Source organism: Urocitellus parryii, chromosome 2, assembly GCF_045843805.1.
Source record: "Urocitellus parryii isolate mUroPar1 chromosome 2, mUroPar1.hap1, whole genome shotgun sequence".
Lineage (NCBI taxonomy): Eukaryota > Metazoa > Chordata > Mammalia > Rodentia > Sciuridae > Urocitellus > Urocitellus parryii.
This window is the reverse complement of record NC_135532.1, coordinates 219,604,205-219,623,194: the sequence shown is the minus strand read 5'-3', so window position 1 is coordinate 219,623,194 and position 18,990 is coordinate 219,604,205. Positions and strand designations below refer to the sequence as shown.

At 34.8% G+C, this 18,990-nt stretch overlaps 1 protein-coding gene across 4 annotated transcripts in view; it reads right to left on the bottom strand.

The window, feature by feature from the left end:
* Dyrk1a (dual specificity tyrosine phosphorylation regulated kinase 1A) overlaps nucleotides 1–18,990 on the bottom strand; it is a 150,915-nt gene that overhangs the window by 79,429 nt on the left and 52,496 nt on the right. For 3 of the 4 annotated variants that reach the window (XM_026399390.2, XM_026399389.2, XM_026399388.2), the window contains exon 2: nucleotides 8,003–8,088. The exons of the other annotated variant lie outside the window; for it this stretch is intronic. In XM_026399390.2, coding sequence (XP_026255175.1) covers nucleotides 8,003–8,012 — 10 coding nt within the window. In that variant the 5' untranslated portion in view covers nucleotides 8,013–8,088. The remainder of the gene's footprint in view (nucleotides 1–8,002; nucleotides 8,089–18,990) is intronic. 4 annotated transcript variants of the gene reach the window in all.

Genomic DNA, 18,990 nt, shown 5'->3' with positions numbered 1-18,990 from the left:
AATATATGTAAGTAATACATACACCAAAAAACTACAATGATATTCTCTAAACACTAGGATTATTGGTGTTTTTTCCTTTTTTAATATAAATCACATCTGAACTAATTTGAATTACTTTTAGTGAAAATTAAAAATTGGACTGTGGTGGTAACTATACATTCACTAAAAATAAAATCTGTGTAATGTGAGTGAATTTATGGTTTATAAATGTTTCAAGGAAGTTTTATATATACAAGTTATGAAAAGGTTATGTGTAAGAAAAGCTTGACCTCAAAGACAGGGGGAAAAGATACAAATATGTTGGGTTTTACTTAATGGGGACAGAGAGAACTTTACTTGTATTATCAATAAATGTGCATAATTCCATATGAAAATTTTCTTATATTCATATAGAAGCAAGTAAGTCCAAACACATCCATATGAAAAACAAAATGGCTAACTTTTTAGTTAATGTGGTTCTCAGAAACCTTTCACCCTGGTCACATGTTTTTTCCTACCAACCTTGTCCCTATAAGTCTTTTATGAACAAAGCCAAAATCCAAATCATAGGCACAAAGTACTGGCGGTCAAGTATAAAAATCAGCATAATTCTAATAACCAAATGAATAAAACAGCCTCAACACAAATTTTATTTTGTAATTTACTTTAACTGGTACATAAAAACATAAGAAAATGACATTATGAGGTGACACAAGTTTTAAATTATGTAAACTTAAATATAACTGATAATACAGGCAGAGCAAATAAAATTTGGGACATTAAACAAATAATTTGAGAAGACAGTAGTTTCTCAAATAAATGGGAAATTAAAGAAAATGCAAGCTCCAAACTTGTATAAATAGTCTGGTAACAGCTAGGAGGGGAGATAATAAAATACGAATAAAAATAAAGCACTTCTCCTGGGTATGTGCTATTACGCTCTGTGCATTACATATGAGGTATTACCTTTATTCTATTATTCTCCCTAGAAAGAAACAAATTTAGAACTTCATACTTTTGTTTTTTTGGTTACTTTTATATCATACCCAAAGCCTTCTCTTTTGCTCTTGCAATGTGACTAAGGGTAGAAGAATATGACCTACTGATTCCCTACTTAGGAACAACACTGAAATTCAATTAGTACCCTCGTCTCCCACTCTCTCAAGAATTAGATCTGAACTAATATCCTTTTGGTCCCAATTTAATGCCTATAAAGCAATCAGCAACTGCATCTACTTTTTTGTATTTTATGTATATTCACTTTGATTATAGGGAATGCAGCCATTACATACCAAACTCATTGACAGCCATTGTTAGAGTCTGTTAAGTATCTATTTGATGTCACTGCAGTCTGGGTTGCTTTACTCTGTTCTCTAGTAGATTTTCTAAGAAGTGATCATAGAAACAAGAGTCCAAATTCTCACTCATGTTCTCGACATTTTTCTTTACTTTAGGTCTCCTTGGCTGGATATAGAATTTTTGATTCTCCCTGGTTTCCCTTGAATATGTTAGACATTATTCTAGTACTTCTGGCATAAAGCAACACTATCAAAATCAGATCATAATATTCTCCCTCAATAATGCCTTGGGTCTTTGTGTCTATATGCCCAAACAATTTTCTTCTTTCAAGTCCAGTAATTTTTAATAGAAGTTTCTACAGATTTATCAATTCTGGAGCAGTTTATTCGATTACACACTCTACCCTTCCCAAACATAATGGCAAATCTTTTTCATTTTAGAAATTTTTCCTGATTCTAACTGGCAGTATCAGTTTTGCTGCTTTAGTTCTTCAGGAACTCTTTTATATGTTGACATTTCTTTGCCTATTTTTTAATAGCTGTCATTTTCTCTGGATTGCTACTTTATCTGTATTTATTTCTTTCTAGTTTAAACTTTTCCTGCTATTCACCATCTATTTTGATTTTTTAATTTTCTATTTTGATTTTTCTTTTTCACATTCAAGCTTCTAATTCAGATTTCATCTTTTAAAGACTTTTTAAATTTTATTTCTCTTTTCAAAGTTATCAACACATTTCTAATTTTTCCTTATTTAAATTTATGTTGATCTTTCATATTTGTACCATTTTCTAAATCTCTCCAGTTTTCTTCTGAAACATTTAGTTTAAAAGTTTTGTTTTGTGGGCATTTCTTTCTGGTATGCTTTCACTACCTGCAATATTATTTTCTTCTCCTTACTCCTTTTTTCTTATAAAAACTCTGTTGGGAATTTGACTGTGATCCTTGTCTGTGACTCATTTTTATGTAAACTAAAAAACTTCTTGAGAAAGCAGCTTTTCTGACTTTAATAAGGGTCGTCTTCTGTTTTCATGAAGTATACCACACTACAGACTCATGAATAAGATCTTCCCCACTTTCACCTGACGTTTTTTTCCTTTACCCCAACTATCTCCATACCACTTCATTCAGATTCTATTCCCAGCAGTGTCTCCTAAATGTGGGTTGTAGCCAGGAAAGGAGCACCAACTGTTTAGTTTTGAGCATTCATAGGGACCAGTTCTGTTTCAGAACTTACTATATACTCTAGGGAACTTGAAACATCTCCTCAGCTTCAGCTGCTGTACATCAAACTTGCCTGCCAAACTTTCAGGGAGTCTTGGTGGACTAGCTTGGGGTTCTAGTCTCAGGACCATCCGTAGCACCTGTTGCTTCCTTCTAAGCAAATTCTGACACCACACAGGTCTTGTAGTTATCTAAGATTTGCTTCCACACACTTTTGTATACATCTCTGAGAGCACTGTTCACTTAATCTTACAGATGTTGTTCATGAGTTTTTTTAAACCAAACTAGATGCTCCATCTCAGAGAAAACTAAAGAGACTAGAAAACCATGTCCACTGTTATTTTCCCAGAATGCAGGTACACTTGGGAAACATCCCTAAAAGCTAACATTTGCTTTCACCTGGACCTTGAATAAAGGAATTAATACCTACGAAATTCAGTGTTAAAATGGGCTAACCAAGGGCTGGGGGTAGAACGCGGTTGGTAGAGTGCTTGCCTTGTATGCACAAGGTCCTGGATTCAATCCTCAGCACCAAAGGGGCTGGAGGGGGGAGGGGGGTAACCTCAAAAGTTTCCCATTATCTTTTACAAAAATATCAAACACTCTAGGGGCTGTGGCTTAGTGGTAGAGTGCTTGCCTAGCACATGTGAGGAACTGGGTTCAACCCTTAGCACAACATAAAAAATAAAAATAAAGGTATTGTGTCCATCTATATCTAAAAAAAAAATTTTAATCAAACATTCATTTATATTACATGATGATTATTATCAATTATTTCTATATAGAAGCTTTTAATAAAAACATGATGGGCTGGGGATGTGGCTCAAGCGGTAGCGCGCTCGTCTGGCATGTGTGTAGCCCGGGTTCGATCCTCAGCACCACATACAAACAAAGATGTTGTGTCCGCCAAATACTAAAAAATAAATATTAAAATTCTCTCTCTCTCTCTCTCTCTCTCTCTTTAAAAAAAAAAAAACATGAAAGATAAGAAGGAACAGAAGTTAATGAGGAACTCTTAAGCCCATTTGAATAAAATTATTAAAATAAGCATTCAGATTAAGGTATTTATTTTGGGGTGTTCGGGTGGCAAAAAATATTCTTTTTGCAAGTATTAAAGTTCTTCCTAAATCCCAAGGATCCTGCTAGACCAAGGGCATATGAAGAAGGTAAGCCATAGCGCCCCCTGGCATTGAGGAACCATCAGACTGGCCTGAAACTTCCAAGTAAATATATGCAATGCCAGAAAAAGCATTAAGTAAAAACCACTAGCTAGAAAGAAATAATTCTAAGAGAAGAATAACTTCCACACTATTGGAAAAAGGAAGTACTTGCTGCTTTTTATTTTATACATATATGAAGCATTTGAACTCTCTCCTCCACTGAGAATGCACTATCACTTCTATTTTACGAAACAGAAGATCTTTTGTCTATAGAATTAAGTTTTATTTTTCATTATAACAGTCAATGCTGACACAGTTAATACCAAACACATCTTGTAATACCACCGAGTAAAAACTGGCAAACATTAATCAAACACCTTTCTGTATCAAGAGTCTTAAAAATGTTCAAGCCCTATGACCCAAAGCTAAACTCCTAGGAAGCAATTATTACAAAATTTGACATACTGCCAAACATTTATGCACAAGTCAATAAGGACATCAAATGTAATCTACCTCCAGTTCACCAACCTGAATGGTTATTCACAATAATCTCAACTAATCAAAACTGGCATGAAGAGCAGGGAGAGCTGGAAAAATATGCCATGTGCAGTGAAGACTAAAACTCTGGGTATATTTACTTGTACTTACCTGTATGTTTAAAATTCAAAAAAAAAAAATTTCACTGATTTTGTATTAAGTAGAAAACAAGGAGAAATCTGAGAGCTAAAAATAAATCTAGTAGATTTATCATTTACTGATCAAACAAACAAACAAAAATCACTGAATCAATAAGAGAAAAACTGACATAAGCCAGAGAAAAGGAGAGACATGCAGGAAAAGATGAGGTGTATAGGAGCATATGGAAAAAAATTCCAAAAGGAGGCAAACTGACAACAGGTATCAAAATATTAAAATGTACACGCCCTTTGATTCTTCCAATATGTCCTGTGTGTGATGCGATTAAAGAAATTGCATCTTTTAAACTTATAGATCTGATTTCTAATTATTCTGTAATAAATATTACAATTTCTATGCTCATTAGAATCTAATTGTTCTAAATGAAGATTTTATCCTACAAAATTCATTTTAAAATGAATTAGAGAATACAATATTAAAAACTGTCCCAAATGGTATTAAGCACTTAAAATTCACATATAACAATGGTGACAAAGACAGTGGTTTTTTGTTAGTTTTTGTTTTTGTTTTGCAGTACTAAGGATTGGACTTAGGGCCTCAAATGTGCTTGGCAAAAGCTCTTATCACTAAGCAACACCCCTAGCCCCAAATCAGTACATTTTAAAAAATTACTATAGTTACTTATAAAACATGGCATTTCTATATACTCTGAAACCATTCCAAGTTTTAAAGTGGCTAACATATAACTATAATTAAAAACAATTTTAGTTGTTAAAGAAAGCTATTTCAACAAAACAAAGAATGAAATCAACTACTGCATTGCAACAGATTTTCCCAAATAATGTTCCATGAGGTGTTAGTGGGTACAAGTAAAAAAGTACAGAAAGGGAGATCTCTTACTCAAATAATCTGAAAAAAGTGCTGGCTTAAGCAGGCATCTTCCCACAGAAGCCTTTATGTAAATATGCTTGGTAATCTCCGAGGCAGTGCTTTTTCCAAACCTAAGCTCGGGAATAATTCCAAATCCTAAAAACACTGAACTTGGTTACTTCCAGGCTCACAGAATGACAGTGTCCTTAGATAAGATGATACCACTCATCACTAAGAGGATTAAATGGGCAAGGAAGGGACTATGTGGGAAAGTCATCCAGGACAGTTACTTGAGTCTAGAGCTCCAGAGAGGAGAAGACATACAACACTTTTACAGCCTGAACATCAGTGGGTCAGCTGAAACCATTACAATTGATGCTACTACGCAGAAGAGTTTTCTGGTTGCTCTAGATACACTGAATTCAAGAGGTTAAGTCTTTAAAATTTACCATAAATGCAGTTTATCTGTCTACATATCTACCCTGTCCTCCAACTGAAAAGTGTGGCTTGATCCTTAAAAGCACAAGGATCCTTGCAGACCACCAATCACAGTACATGGTACAAAGCAAACATTAGCCAAATAAATATTTGCTCACAGTGATTTTTCTTCAAAAAAATAAAAAATGAATCCAAATTCATTTCATTTGTGTTCTTAATTACATTTAAAAATATGCGAAAAAAATCTCAAGTTTAACAACAGCAGGAAGATCTATATTCATGTGAATTAGAGATACATTAAAGTTTGGCTTTGGCATGGGTTCAGTAAAACTCTATTTCTTCCCCCCCCCCCCCCGAGTATTATTAAGGTATAGCTGGGAAATAAAAATGTTACATATATAAAGCATACAATATGATATTGATAATGTATATGGTGTGAAACGATTACTAAAATCAAGTCAATCAACAGATTCATCACCTCAGTTATAATAAATAAATGTTGATAATTTTTATAAAGCTAAATAAGAAACTGGATCATGTCACAAATTTAATCTACAGAATTCTTCTAGGTTCTACCTTTTATAAAGTTAAGTAGATAGCTTTTACAAACCATATTTACTCTTCTTTACTGTTTTAATTCCATTGAGGCTGTAAGGCTTTCACAAGTAAAAACTACTTGGGAATCCCTCATACCTTGTGAGAATAAACAGCAAGTTTGCTACTTCAAATTCTCATGAAGGAAATCTCCAAAGTCATAATCATCATAGATAAATCTGAGACACCCCAAACATACTTTGTTCCTCTACTGACCTTCACTGAAAAGTGAGTACTACTTGGTAGTACTTAGTGCCTAAGGAGCAATCTGAGAACTCACATGGCTTAGACATTCCTGCACCAAAAGTTCAAACTTATAAAATGTGACGACAAAAAATGTTCATAAGGGGCTAGGTTTGTGGCTCAGTGGTACAGCGCTCACCCAGCACATGTGAGGGCCTGGGTTCGATCTTCAGCACCACATAAAAATAAATAAAATAAAGGTATTGTGTCCAACTATAACTAAAAATATATTTTAAAAGTTCATGAAATTCTAAAACTGTTTCTATAAGTATTCTATTTATTTTCTATGATGGTGAGATTCAGCATCAGCATCATGTTGATTTTAACATTCAGCCATCGGGCCAGAAGACTGTGTTCCTAGCATACCTGCCCTATGTATAGGCAACCACACACGTGCACACCTCTCTACATGCACTTGTGGGAGAACTGTATTACAGAGATATCAATCACTTTGACTTACACCAAAATTAGCAACAGTTTTACAAATAGTAAGTCCTTCAAGAATGTAACAGATTATTTGATCTATAAAGTACAAATACTATATTTAACAAATTTCTTCATACAAAACAGTCTACATGAAATATGATTTTTAAATATATCACTCTAAAATCAAAATGTGATAATTATTTTCATTCAGAAAATGCGTACCAGGAAAACATCCATCACAAAAAAATAGCTACATCACTAATTCAATTACTTATCTATTCAAGGTTTATAATTACTTCTTCTCCAGTTTCAGACTTTAGTTTACAATCAAATAAGATTATCTCAAACATAAGTCTCCTAGTTTAACAAAAGGCCTCACAATCTACTTGATTTAAGAACATACAACTTTAAAAGTTAATAACATTTTATCCATTAACTACACTATATTTTCAAGAGTGTTCCTTAAACACATCCACATTTAGAATAGCATCCATTTTTCCATATACAATAAGATCACTTCAATAAGTATAAAACAATCAAAAACATCCCTCCAAATGCCCTTACACTGCTTCTCCTATATAAATATAAAGGATAAAAGAGGAGGAAAGGGCAGGCAAGAAGGAGGGGAAAGGACAGAAACAAATGTAGAGAAGGAGGGAATGAGGAAAGAAAAAAAAAAGACCACATTTTTAAGAGAATCATACACGAGTGCTAAATTCTTAATTTCATCATCAGTCTTAATAATAAATACACTACAAGCATCAACTCCCATAAGAGATTTGCTATGTTCTAATAGGATGAAAGGAGACATACACTCAACCATGAAAGTGAATATTTATTTTACTAACTGAAATAGTCCAATTCCCGCCAAAGTATTAGCCAACTTTTTAAAAGCTTAAATAAGGGCAATTACTAAGCTATTTGTATTAACACCGCTACTTAAAAAAAAAAAAAATTATCAAACTGAGTCCCAAATCCAGGTTTAATACATATCCCAACTACCTCTGCATTTACTAAATAATTCCCCCACACACTAAATACCGCCTATCAGAAAGCTCCCCCATTCAAAATATACCATCAATTCCCACATTTTCTTAGATAACCATAGTTTTACTGTATTTCAAAACTTGAGTCACCTGTATGCATCGTCTTCTTTCAAGTCTCATATCATCCTGATGGGGTGGGGGAAGGGAGGGAAGAGTCCAGCGGCAAAACTATAACACTGTGTGAAGAAAAACAGATTATGATAAGAGATAATGATGCAAGACAATTACCCCCTAACTGAGGGATATCTAATATAACTACAATCCCCAAAACACATAGCTAAAATCACTTCAAATTTGTAAAATTGGGTTACTATCATTTAGGCTTCCTTAAATAATTTACCTTAATCTTCATTAATCAAAATGAACTGCATATAAAAACACAAAGTATTCAGCTGCCAGGGAAAATAAAAATGGTTTTACAATGTGCCTACCACCAATACAAATTTGAATTTCTAGATATCAAATAAACATGAAGGTTCCATTATTCTATATAATTGGGGGGTGTCCTACATTTTGTAATCTTCCATCAATTCACAAATTAATATGTATGCAAATTCACCTTCCATAGTGACTTACGATCAAGGCAGAGATAATGAAAGTTACTTCAAAGGAAACATTGGTAACATATCAAGCTACCAATGTTATTTGCAAATTAAGTTCGAAGACACCTCTCAACTCATTCCCCAAGTTCACAAGCCCTCTTGCTCGTTAAGTGGTTTCTTTTTATTTTATTATAATTCTCTTACACTACTTTCCTCTTTCGTATTTATTGCTTCCACTGTTATTTCATGACTGAGAACACATGATAATAGCAAAAAGGCAGAGACAAATACAGGCTAAGCCCTAACTTACAAATGAATTGAGTCAAAAAAGTTATTTTTTTAAGTAAACACTGAAATTCAATGAGTATTCTATCAGAAACAATGCTGCTTATGTTGGCCAAGTTCCCAAGCTAGCCAAAAGAAACATATTTATCCTAAAGCTATTATTGGTCATAGGCACTAAGAACCCTGCAAAAGAAATACAGAAGCTTACACAATTCTAGATCCTCTAACAAATGTTCTAAATATGTTGTTTTCCTTGCTTATAATTCCCTACACTTTATACTATGGCATCCCAATCACCAGGCTTAATAATCCTTTTCTCTAACTTATTCCACACTCCTAAATTACTATCCAAAACTCCTACTGCCTCAGTGTAGTTCACTTTTGATAAGTTATAGACAAGAAATTGAAATTGCAATAGTTCACATTAATATTTGCAATTTCCAACTAGTATGCTAATTAGCCCAAATGATGCTTTTACTAGTAAAAATCCAAATGGTGCTGCAAAAGTTTGTAAAAACCTATTCGGGTAGTTTGAAGAAAAACATTTTTAGGCAAGTGGGTCATAATATATATTTAAATCTGTATTTACCCCTCCATACTTCTGCTTTTTACTTATTTCTCCTACTTTTTAACTAAAAAGTTCTTAAAAGCCCCAACTTTGTAGTCCAAATAATAGCAACAGAACATACTTCACTGAGTGATAAAGTCAGGGAAGGAATGAAATGAGTGAATTTTTCTGAAATTAGGAATTGCCTATGTCTGAAATCATTACTTATATTTGAGACTCCATCCCTGAAGAACTACCTTTCCTGCTCTGATGCTATCAAGTACCACTGTAGCCAACTAGCACCCAGTTTTGAAGGTATATGGATCGATGGATGTATGAATGAACATTAAAAGTCCCTAAAAAATAAATGCCGAACGTCTTCTCTGATATAAGGGGGGTGACTCAAAATGGGATAGGGAGGAAGAGCATGAGAAGAAGATTACCACTAAATAGGGAAGAGAGGTGGGAGGAAAAAGGAGGGAGAAGGGGAATTGCATGGAAGGAGACCCTCATCATTATACAGAATACATGTTTGATGTTGTGAGGAGAAAAAAAAAAGTGTGTCACATTAAATTGGGTAGAGAGATGTGATAGGAAGGGAGGGGAGTGGAAGGGGGGATAGGAAGGGCAGCAGTATAAAATAGACATTATTATGGCTGTATGTATATAGGTGACTATAAGACCAATGTGATTCTGCAACCTGTACAATCAGAAAAATGAGAAATTATACCCCATTTGATTCAAATGTATGAATTGTCAAGATCATTGTACTGTCATGTGTAACTAATTTAAAAAAAGAAAGAAAAGTACTCATCTGGACAACTTTATTTATAAAAATAAAGTGAATCATCAGTCATCGAGATTAAATCCTTTTTACTCCAAAATCAGAGTTTTCTCTTAAAAAAAAAACCCTCAAAAATAGTCAGTTTGGGGCAAGATGACACACACCTGTAATCCCAGCTGCTTGGGAGTTTGAAGCAGGAGAATTACAAATTCAAGGACAGCCTTGACAAGTTTGTGAGACCAAATAAAAAATAGTCCTCCTTTTAAATTCTGGCACACCATAGGGAAAGATGATATCAATTCAGAGCCAGGCGCAAGCCTATGATTGCATCTATCTGGCTGAGCCAAGAGGATCCCAAGTTCAAGGCCATCCTAAGCAATTCAGAGAGACCCTGTCATAGTGAAATAAAAAGGGCTAGAGGTGTAGCTCAGTGATCAAGCACCCTTGCCTTCAATCTCCACTACCAAAAAAAGAAGAAGAGGAAAAAAAAGGTCTCCAACTATAACCTATATATATTGTGAAATCCTTTAGGTTCTCAACATCACATTCTCACCTATAAAATGTTATACTGACTGCTAGATACACCTTGTCAGCTGGAATGGTTTCAACAGAAATAAATGGGATTACTAAACTTTTTTTTTTTTTAAAAAAAGCCCTTTATTAGAAACAGAACAAAATAACAGTATTATTTTTATTTTATTAAAAATTATTAGAGGGCTGGGGTTGTGGCTCAGAGGTAGAGTGCTTGCCTAACATGCGTGAGGCACTGGGTTCTTTCCTCAGCACCACATAAAAATAAAGATATTGTGTCCACCTATAACTAAAAAAAAAAATTTTTTTTTTAATTATTAGAGAGCTGAGGCTGTGGCTCAGTGGTAGCACACTTGCCTGGCATTTGTGAGGCACTGTGTTCTATTCTCAGCACCACAGATAGATAGATAGATAGATAGATAAAATTTGCCAACAACTTAAAAAATATTTCTAAAAAATATATTAGTAATTAAAAGATTATTTCATTACTGCTTAAAATACCTTTAGGTAAAATACACACAAAATTCTGTCACCTGGAAATATCATCCATTAGTCACTGTTCATTATGAAAGTAACCATTAGCAAAAAGTAAAATATCTAAATGAATTCTAAACTTCATTGCTGATATGCAGCAACTAAACCATTATATACTGACTAATGACAAATTCCAGAAATCTCAACTTTGGTTATTATTCCGTATTTCCTTCAAGCTAGTTACTTCAAAAAAAATGTTTTTATGAGGTCAGAGTTTTATGCCAACAAGAAGACAACTTCAAATACCAAATATGCTTTGCAATCAAATTACAGATATATAATTTTCATCCTGAAGAAGCTTAGAACTCTAGGGCTGGGGATACAGCTCAGTTGGTAGAGTGCTTGTCTCACATACACAAGGCCCTGGGTTCAATCCCCAGCACCACAAAAAAAGAAAAGAAAGAAAGAAACTGAAGAAGTCTAGATAGTCACATTTTAAGTTTTTCTAACAAAAATATACAGTACATTTTTCATCTTTTTCCCCCACAAATGGAGTCATTCACATACTATGAAGTAACAATTAGATGCTAATGAGAAACATCTCCAATACCACAGGAACTTCTTAACAGTCCTCAAAATCTTTTACAGTGTGCTTTAGCTCACATTCTGCCAAAGGAAAATATAACCGTTTATGAACAGTTCAAGAACTGAGCTTAAAGCAGTTTTCTGAAGTTAAAGTTACACAGCATTGGGGGCGGGAAAAGGGGGCTCAAAACCAGAAACTGAACTCAGGGGCACTTGACCACTGAGCCATATCCCCAGCCCTATTTTATATTTTATTTAGAGACAGGGTCTCACTGTTACTGGGGTTGGTCTTGAACTCACCAGCCTCCTGTCTCAGCCTCCCAAACCACTATAATCCACACCACCATGACAATACCATTTTTTTAGTTGTTTGAAAATCATGGAATAAAATTAACCTACAGCTTACCTTCTGGGATATCAGAATTTTAATAGGCTGATAGTACTTGGGTAAATACTGAGATTAGTCTGTGAGAGAGAGATAATGTCTCAAGACAACTAATTTTAAACACTGATGTACTGAGATTTATAGAAAATACTACTAATCCATAAACATTAACTGGCAAACCATGATTTTAAAAATGCATTAGCAAGATATATCAAGTCCAGATTAACTCTGGGCAATAATGAATTATCATGTGCAATGTATTCTCTAGTGCCACAATATTTTGTAATGACACAAAAACTACTAAAAAAAAATCTAATTTCAAAAATAACTAAGTCAGTAGGAAGTATAACAAAGTAACATGATAAAAATCAGTATGATATAAGGAGTTTCAAACATTGATTAGGTACTATCTTATTTTTTACATTGAGTGAAAGTACACTGTTATTTTTATTATTCTTTATGTTGCTTGCATACATATTTCACAATTAAAAATTTTTAACCTATATGAAAAAATTGAATGCACAATGAGATTTATAAGGACAATTTAGGTAGTTTAGAAGGTGCCAATTAATTATAAGTGACCAAAAAGAAAAAGCTACAAAAATAAAATCAAAGGAAATAGTGCATAAAAAATATAAAATCTGATTCTATGGATTAAAATTACATTGTAGTTATCTAAAAATTATGTACTGTGACTAACATTCCTTATGAGCTTTTTACTCATTTACACCAACTGATTAAAGAGAAAAAAGTAAGTCTTTTCCCATGTAGAAATTTTAGGAACAGATTTTCTAGAATTATAATAGGCAAGAGTTAAAGGGAAGGAAATATAGAAATGTCATTTAATACATGAGAAAAATTCTTCATTCTTCCTTATAAGATGATCAAGTTGCATTGCAGAAAAAGCAATAGCATTAACTGGGATTTCAAGTGAAATTCTAAAAAACAAAGGACATTTATTACTCCCCTCAAAAGCCTGGGAATAGTCACAACCTTTAAGAGGGGGTAAAAATGGCAAAAAACACAAGACTTTGGAATGTGGTTACAAACCAAAGTTATTAATAAGAGAACAGGACAAAGGACATTTGTAAAGTAAACACTTATTGTGCACCCAGCACTCAGCTAAGACATTCAAGTAATCTCCTAAGAGCCTTCAAAGTAAATAGAGTTACTTCCATTGCATCAATGTGAAAAGCAGGGGTTAAAGAAACTAACTAGAATAAGGTCACACAGTTTGCAAACTGGTAATACACCAAAGTTCACCTCCCCAAGATACTCCCCATTAATGATCAGTGAAATGGCTATGAGAGACCATTAAAAAGATGCAAAAATCCAAGTATGCCTGAGCCTGATTTAGAACACACTTCTGCCTCAACCATCCCCAACATGGGAAGAATGAGGGAGGGTGGGAGGGAAGTTAGGGGGAGAATTTAGCCTAACAGAGACATTTTGATTCCAACACACAACAGTGTACCATATATTCCCTCTACTCTCACCCCCAAAATGTTAAAGGAGATAAATCAAAAAAAAGATAGGGCTGGGGATGTAGCTCAGTTGGTAGACTACTTGTCTAACATCCCCAAGGCCCTAGATTCAAACCCCGCACCACAAAAAGAGAGAGAGAGAGAGAGAGAGAGAGAAAAGGTAAAAATCAATAGCAGAAGAATCATTTTTGCCCTAAATCCTTAGGTAAGAGAAAAGATCATAAAGAATTTTAAACATAGGTCTTAGATCATAGCGCTTCAATGGCATTTTGGAAGGGGGGGAGTACCTGAAATGAGTGTTAAATGGAGATAGAATCATGTGATTTCTGAAGAACTAATATAACCAAATAAGCACCAGGGAGAAGTTTAAGAACGAACAGCTAGGGCTGGGGATGTGGCTCAAGGGGTAGCGCGCTCGCCTGGTATGCGTGCGGCCCGGGTTTGATCCTCAGCACCACATACCAACAAAAGATGTTGTGTCCGCCGAGAACTAAAAAAAAAAAAAAAAAAAAAAAAAAAAAGATAAATATTAAAAAAAAAAAATGAACAGCTAGGGCTGGAGTTTTGGCTCAGTGATAGAGCACTTGCCTGGCATGTATGAGGCCCTGGGTTCAATCTTCAGCACCACATATAAATAAATAGTCCACTGGCAACTAAAAAATATTTTAAAAAAGAAAGAACAACTAAGTGGGTTAAATAAAATGTTGTCCACAATATTTGCTATCTCAACCACCAAATTATTACTCAGTCTCTGGACTCTCATCTGGACCCAGAAAAGATTACATTGAGCACTAAGTATTTGGGCATCCCCAAAAAATACAGGAATTCAAGAGAGAAATGTCTCAATGCATAATGCATTGACAAATATTCTTTACACAACCAGAAGGGAAACACTACATGGTTTCTAGGAGTAAACTATGATGGATAAGTGTAACATAATAATACAGAAACCCTGTCACTCTTTCAAAATATGTCAACTATTTTGCTTGCTGTCCTTTGTCTTCTTTTAGTGAATGTAACATTCATAATGATGTGTACAACAAACTTCTAATACTGGAGAGTAAATCATATAAAGCAGATATTAGGTAGTATGTCTATCATATGTAAACCTAAGTCCCAGAGGCCTCATTTCTAGCCCAGCGCTCATAGAAGGGCTCCACGCCCACATTTCTAAGAGCTCAGTGAACTGAGCTTGCATGTCCCAGTTATGTTCCACTGCACCTAGATATCTTATCTCTTTAATGGGCACTTTATATTTTACTTTAACTCACTTAGTCTCCATAATTATATAAATACAACTATCATCTCCATTTTTTAAAGGAAAGAAAACTAAGGCCCAGAGAAAACAAGTCACGCCAAGTTACACATGACTAGTAGAGGAGATCAGAATCAAATCCAAGGTCTGGGATGGTGGCTCAGTGGTAGAGCACTTGCCTAGCATCTGTGAGGCACTGGGTTCAATTCTCAGCACCACATATAAATAAATAAAATATAAGGTCCACTGACAACCAAAAAAAAAAATGAAAAAAAAAATCAAAGCAACTTGACTCCAAAGCCACTACTCTCAGCCCCTAAGTTAAAATGAATTTACCATGTACCCACAGTTTCCCATAATTGGGGGAGATGGGAGGAAGGACCAGGAAGAAAGGGGAAATGCCATTTCTCTTTCGTGTATTCTCAGACTTGATTATTAAGTGTCACCATTAGACTAATATCACATTAGGGCTACAGCCCTAACCATCCAGGACTCTTTCCTTTTGTGTGTACCACATCCATTCACAAATTCTTATGGTGGAGTTCACCTTAGAAAGGTCTTTCAAACTGGCCTCAATTACTCCACTTCTATTAATTCCATCTTGGTCAAGATTCTGGTCGTATTTGGACTCAAGTCTTCACCCATTATTGGCCATTCTCATCAGAATTATATACCTTTAGAACATTCATCTCACCATTCCAATCCAATTATATGCAATTATGCTGTTCAGAAACTAGAATTGCTGAACAATAAATCTTTTCTCCATTTCAAATTCAAAATTTCAATTTTTTCCCCACCATTTTTATTCCAATTACACTATTTTATGATTATAAAAAATTATGTGCTCATTGTTTTTAAGAAACCAAAGGATATAAAATAGGTATAAAACACTGAAGTCACACAAAATTCTACCAAAGTTTGGCAGTGGAATTTATATTGTTTTTTTTTTTTCCTTTTTAAATTGTGTATCAACAATTTATATTTGCATTATCTGGTTTTTGTTTGGGGGGATTTGGGGGGGGAGGTGCAGTACCAGAGATCCAACCAAGGGACTCATGCATGTTAAGCAAGTACTCTACCACTGAGCTGCATTCCCATACTTGTTTTCATTTTATTTTGCAAGAGGGTCTTACTAAGTTGTCAAGGCAGGCCTGGGACTTACACTCCTTCTGCCTCAACCTACCAAGGTGCTAAGATTGAAGACATGTGCCACTGTGCCCAGCAATCATTATTTTTAATGGGTACCTAGTACTCTACTGCACAGATGTAAATATCTTTCGAGCAAACACCTATTGAGAGATGTGTTTTGTTTCCAAATTTACATTATCATGAATTTTAAACCTTGGAATCTGCTTCTAACCATATGCTAATAGGAATTAAGAGCAAAGTGATATGAACAAAATACAAAGCCATCATGACTTTTCAAAATCTCTTCTACTGACAAGTATTATTTTGCATCACCTACACAAAATGTATTCAAACTTTCCATTACTCAAATCAATTCTAGACAATACGAGGAATTTAAGAGAGTGGCAGATGATCTTGAGGAGCTATGGGATCAAACAAGGTTCAGATGCAGTAATTAATACTATCTGCTACTATATTCCCCTCCCTAATTTTAAATTTGGGTATTCTCACTTTACTATGCATTCCCTAAACAAAGTGGTATCTACCAGACAAAAGATATTTAGGAAGAATATATGGACTCAGTAGCCTGCAAGCTTTTCTCATGGTTAGTTTATAAGATACATATTAAGAAAGTGCCCTGTTTCTCTTTTCTAATAGTACTAACTTTTCTAAATAGAATTGTCTAAAGTATAATAGATACGCACATGTATAATTTTATCTATAAAATGTTATGTATAATTTACATTTGTGCGTGCATACATATACTTAGTTGGTTATACATATTTTTATATGTATAATTATATATAATTTTATAAACCATTGCTTTTAATTATCCTTGAGTTTCAGAAATACAGAAAAATAACAAGGCCAGAAATAATCAAAAACACAGTCATTAACAGCTTAAATTCCTCCAATAAGCCAATTACTAAGAGTAGTAAGTTAGTTTAGTTTTACTTTTCCTTGCTACACTTTTGAAAAACTTATAGAGAAATGTCACCTTCTTTTTTTAAATTTTTTATTTGTTTTAATTAGTTATACATGATAGTAGAATACATTAATGCACTTTGATATATCATACATAGGTAGGATATAATTTCTCATTTTTCTGAGTGTACATGTTGCAGAATCATATTGGTCACATAGTCACATATATACATAATAGTAATAATATCCGTTTCATTCTAGTATCCTTCCTATATCCACACTCCCCCCGCATCACTTCCTTCTACCTAATTTAAGGTAACACTATCAAGTGGGATTCACCCCAGGGATTCGGGGTTGGTTCAACATATGATGCAATAAACGTAATTCATCATATTAGTAGACTTTAAAACAAGAATCATATGATCATCTCAATAGATGCAGAAAAAGCACTTGACAAAATATAGCATACCTTCATGTTCAAAACACTAGAAAGGGGTTGGGGTTGCGGCTCTGAGGTAGAACGCTTGCCTAGCATGTGTGAGGCCCTGGGTTTGATCCTCAGCACCACATAAAAATAAATAAATAAAACAAAGATATTTTTTAAAAACCACTGGAAAAACTAGGGATGGTAGGAACATACCTTGTAAAAGCTATATATGCTAAACCCAAGGCCAGCATCATTCTAAATGGAGAAAAACTGAAAGCACTCCTGCTAAAAACTGGAACAAGACAAAGATATCCTTTCACCACTTCTATTCAACATTATTCTTGAAACATTAGCCAGAGCAATTAGTCAAAGAAATTAAAGGGATACAAATAGATAAAGAAGAATTCAAACTATCACTATTTGCTGATGACATGATTCTGTATCTAGAAGATCCAAAAAATTCTACCAGAAAACTTCTGGAACTAATAAATGAATTCAGCAAAGTAGCAGGATATAAAATCAACACCCATAAATCAAACGCACTCCGATATATCTTCGATGAATCCACTGAAAGAGAAATTAGGAAAACTACTCCATTAATAATAGCCTCAAAAAAAAAAAAATACCTGAGAATCAATCTAACGAAAGAGGTGAAAGACTTCTACAATGAAAACTACAGAACACTATAGGAAGAAATTGAAGAAAACCTCTGATGATGGAAGGATCTCCCATGTTCCTGGATAGGCAGAACTAATATTGTCAAAATGGCCACCTTCTTAAAAATTCTTATATTTAGACTTATATTTCAGGACACCTGTTATCCTCCAAATAGTCCATGTCTTTCACTTTCAGCACTAACCTCAGATGTTACTTCTTCCCATTCTGCCCCCTGGTTTCTATATTCATTTCACTTTCTTTTTTTCACTCCCTCCAAAGGAAATATTTGAACTCTATTCTCTCCCCTAATTTCTCACTCAATATCTAGTTCCAATGAGCTACAGGCTGGCTGCTATGTTACTGCTACTGTTAGGTCGGTGGCAGCGACTTGGTGGCGACTTAGTAGCAACTTAGAACAAAGCAGCCCGTGCTGCTTTGAACATCAATCAGATGCCGGCAGAAACTCCTGTCAATCAGCCAGATCTCCTGACTAACGCCTGTCAATCAGCAGGACCCCCTGGCCAATCCTGGAGTTCAGCCAACTCCCCTGACCAACTCCAAGGGGGCAAGGGACCCTAGAGACACCTTTTCCTGTCCCAAGCCCTTCCCTTCCTGCTGTAAGCCCCATAAAAGTCAGTCTGGTAGAGCTTCCACGCGGTTTCTCCTCAGACCCTTCCCCTGTCCCCTCGGTAGGTCTGATCCAGTTCCGCCCGGGAGTGATCTCTCAATAAAGCCTGTTCAGTGGCCCTTTTAAATCTGCCTCCTTTGGTTGCTGCCTGCCCAGCCTGATCTGACAGCTACTACCTCAACTCACTGTGTCTGAACTACAAGTCCACTTCCCATTTCTACTCCCAGGACCATCACTCTACAATAACTTCCCATAGTCTTTATCTACACTAAATAATCTTAGTGATTTGCAAAATGCCTTGGGCCTTTCTGTTCTTCTCCATGCCTATTTTTAATGACTTTGTTCCTGGTCCTTATTGCACCCACCCTATTACAAATGAGTGTCTCCCAAGCCTGATGGTTTTTAGAGAAAAAAACTGAGAGACTGTACTCCAAAGATCCTA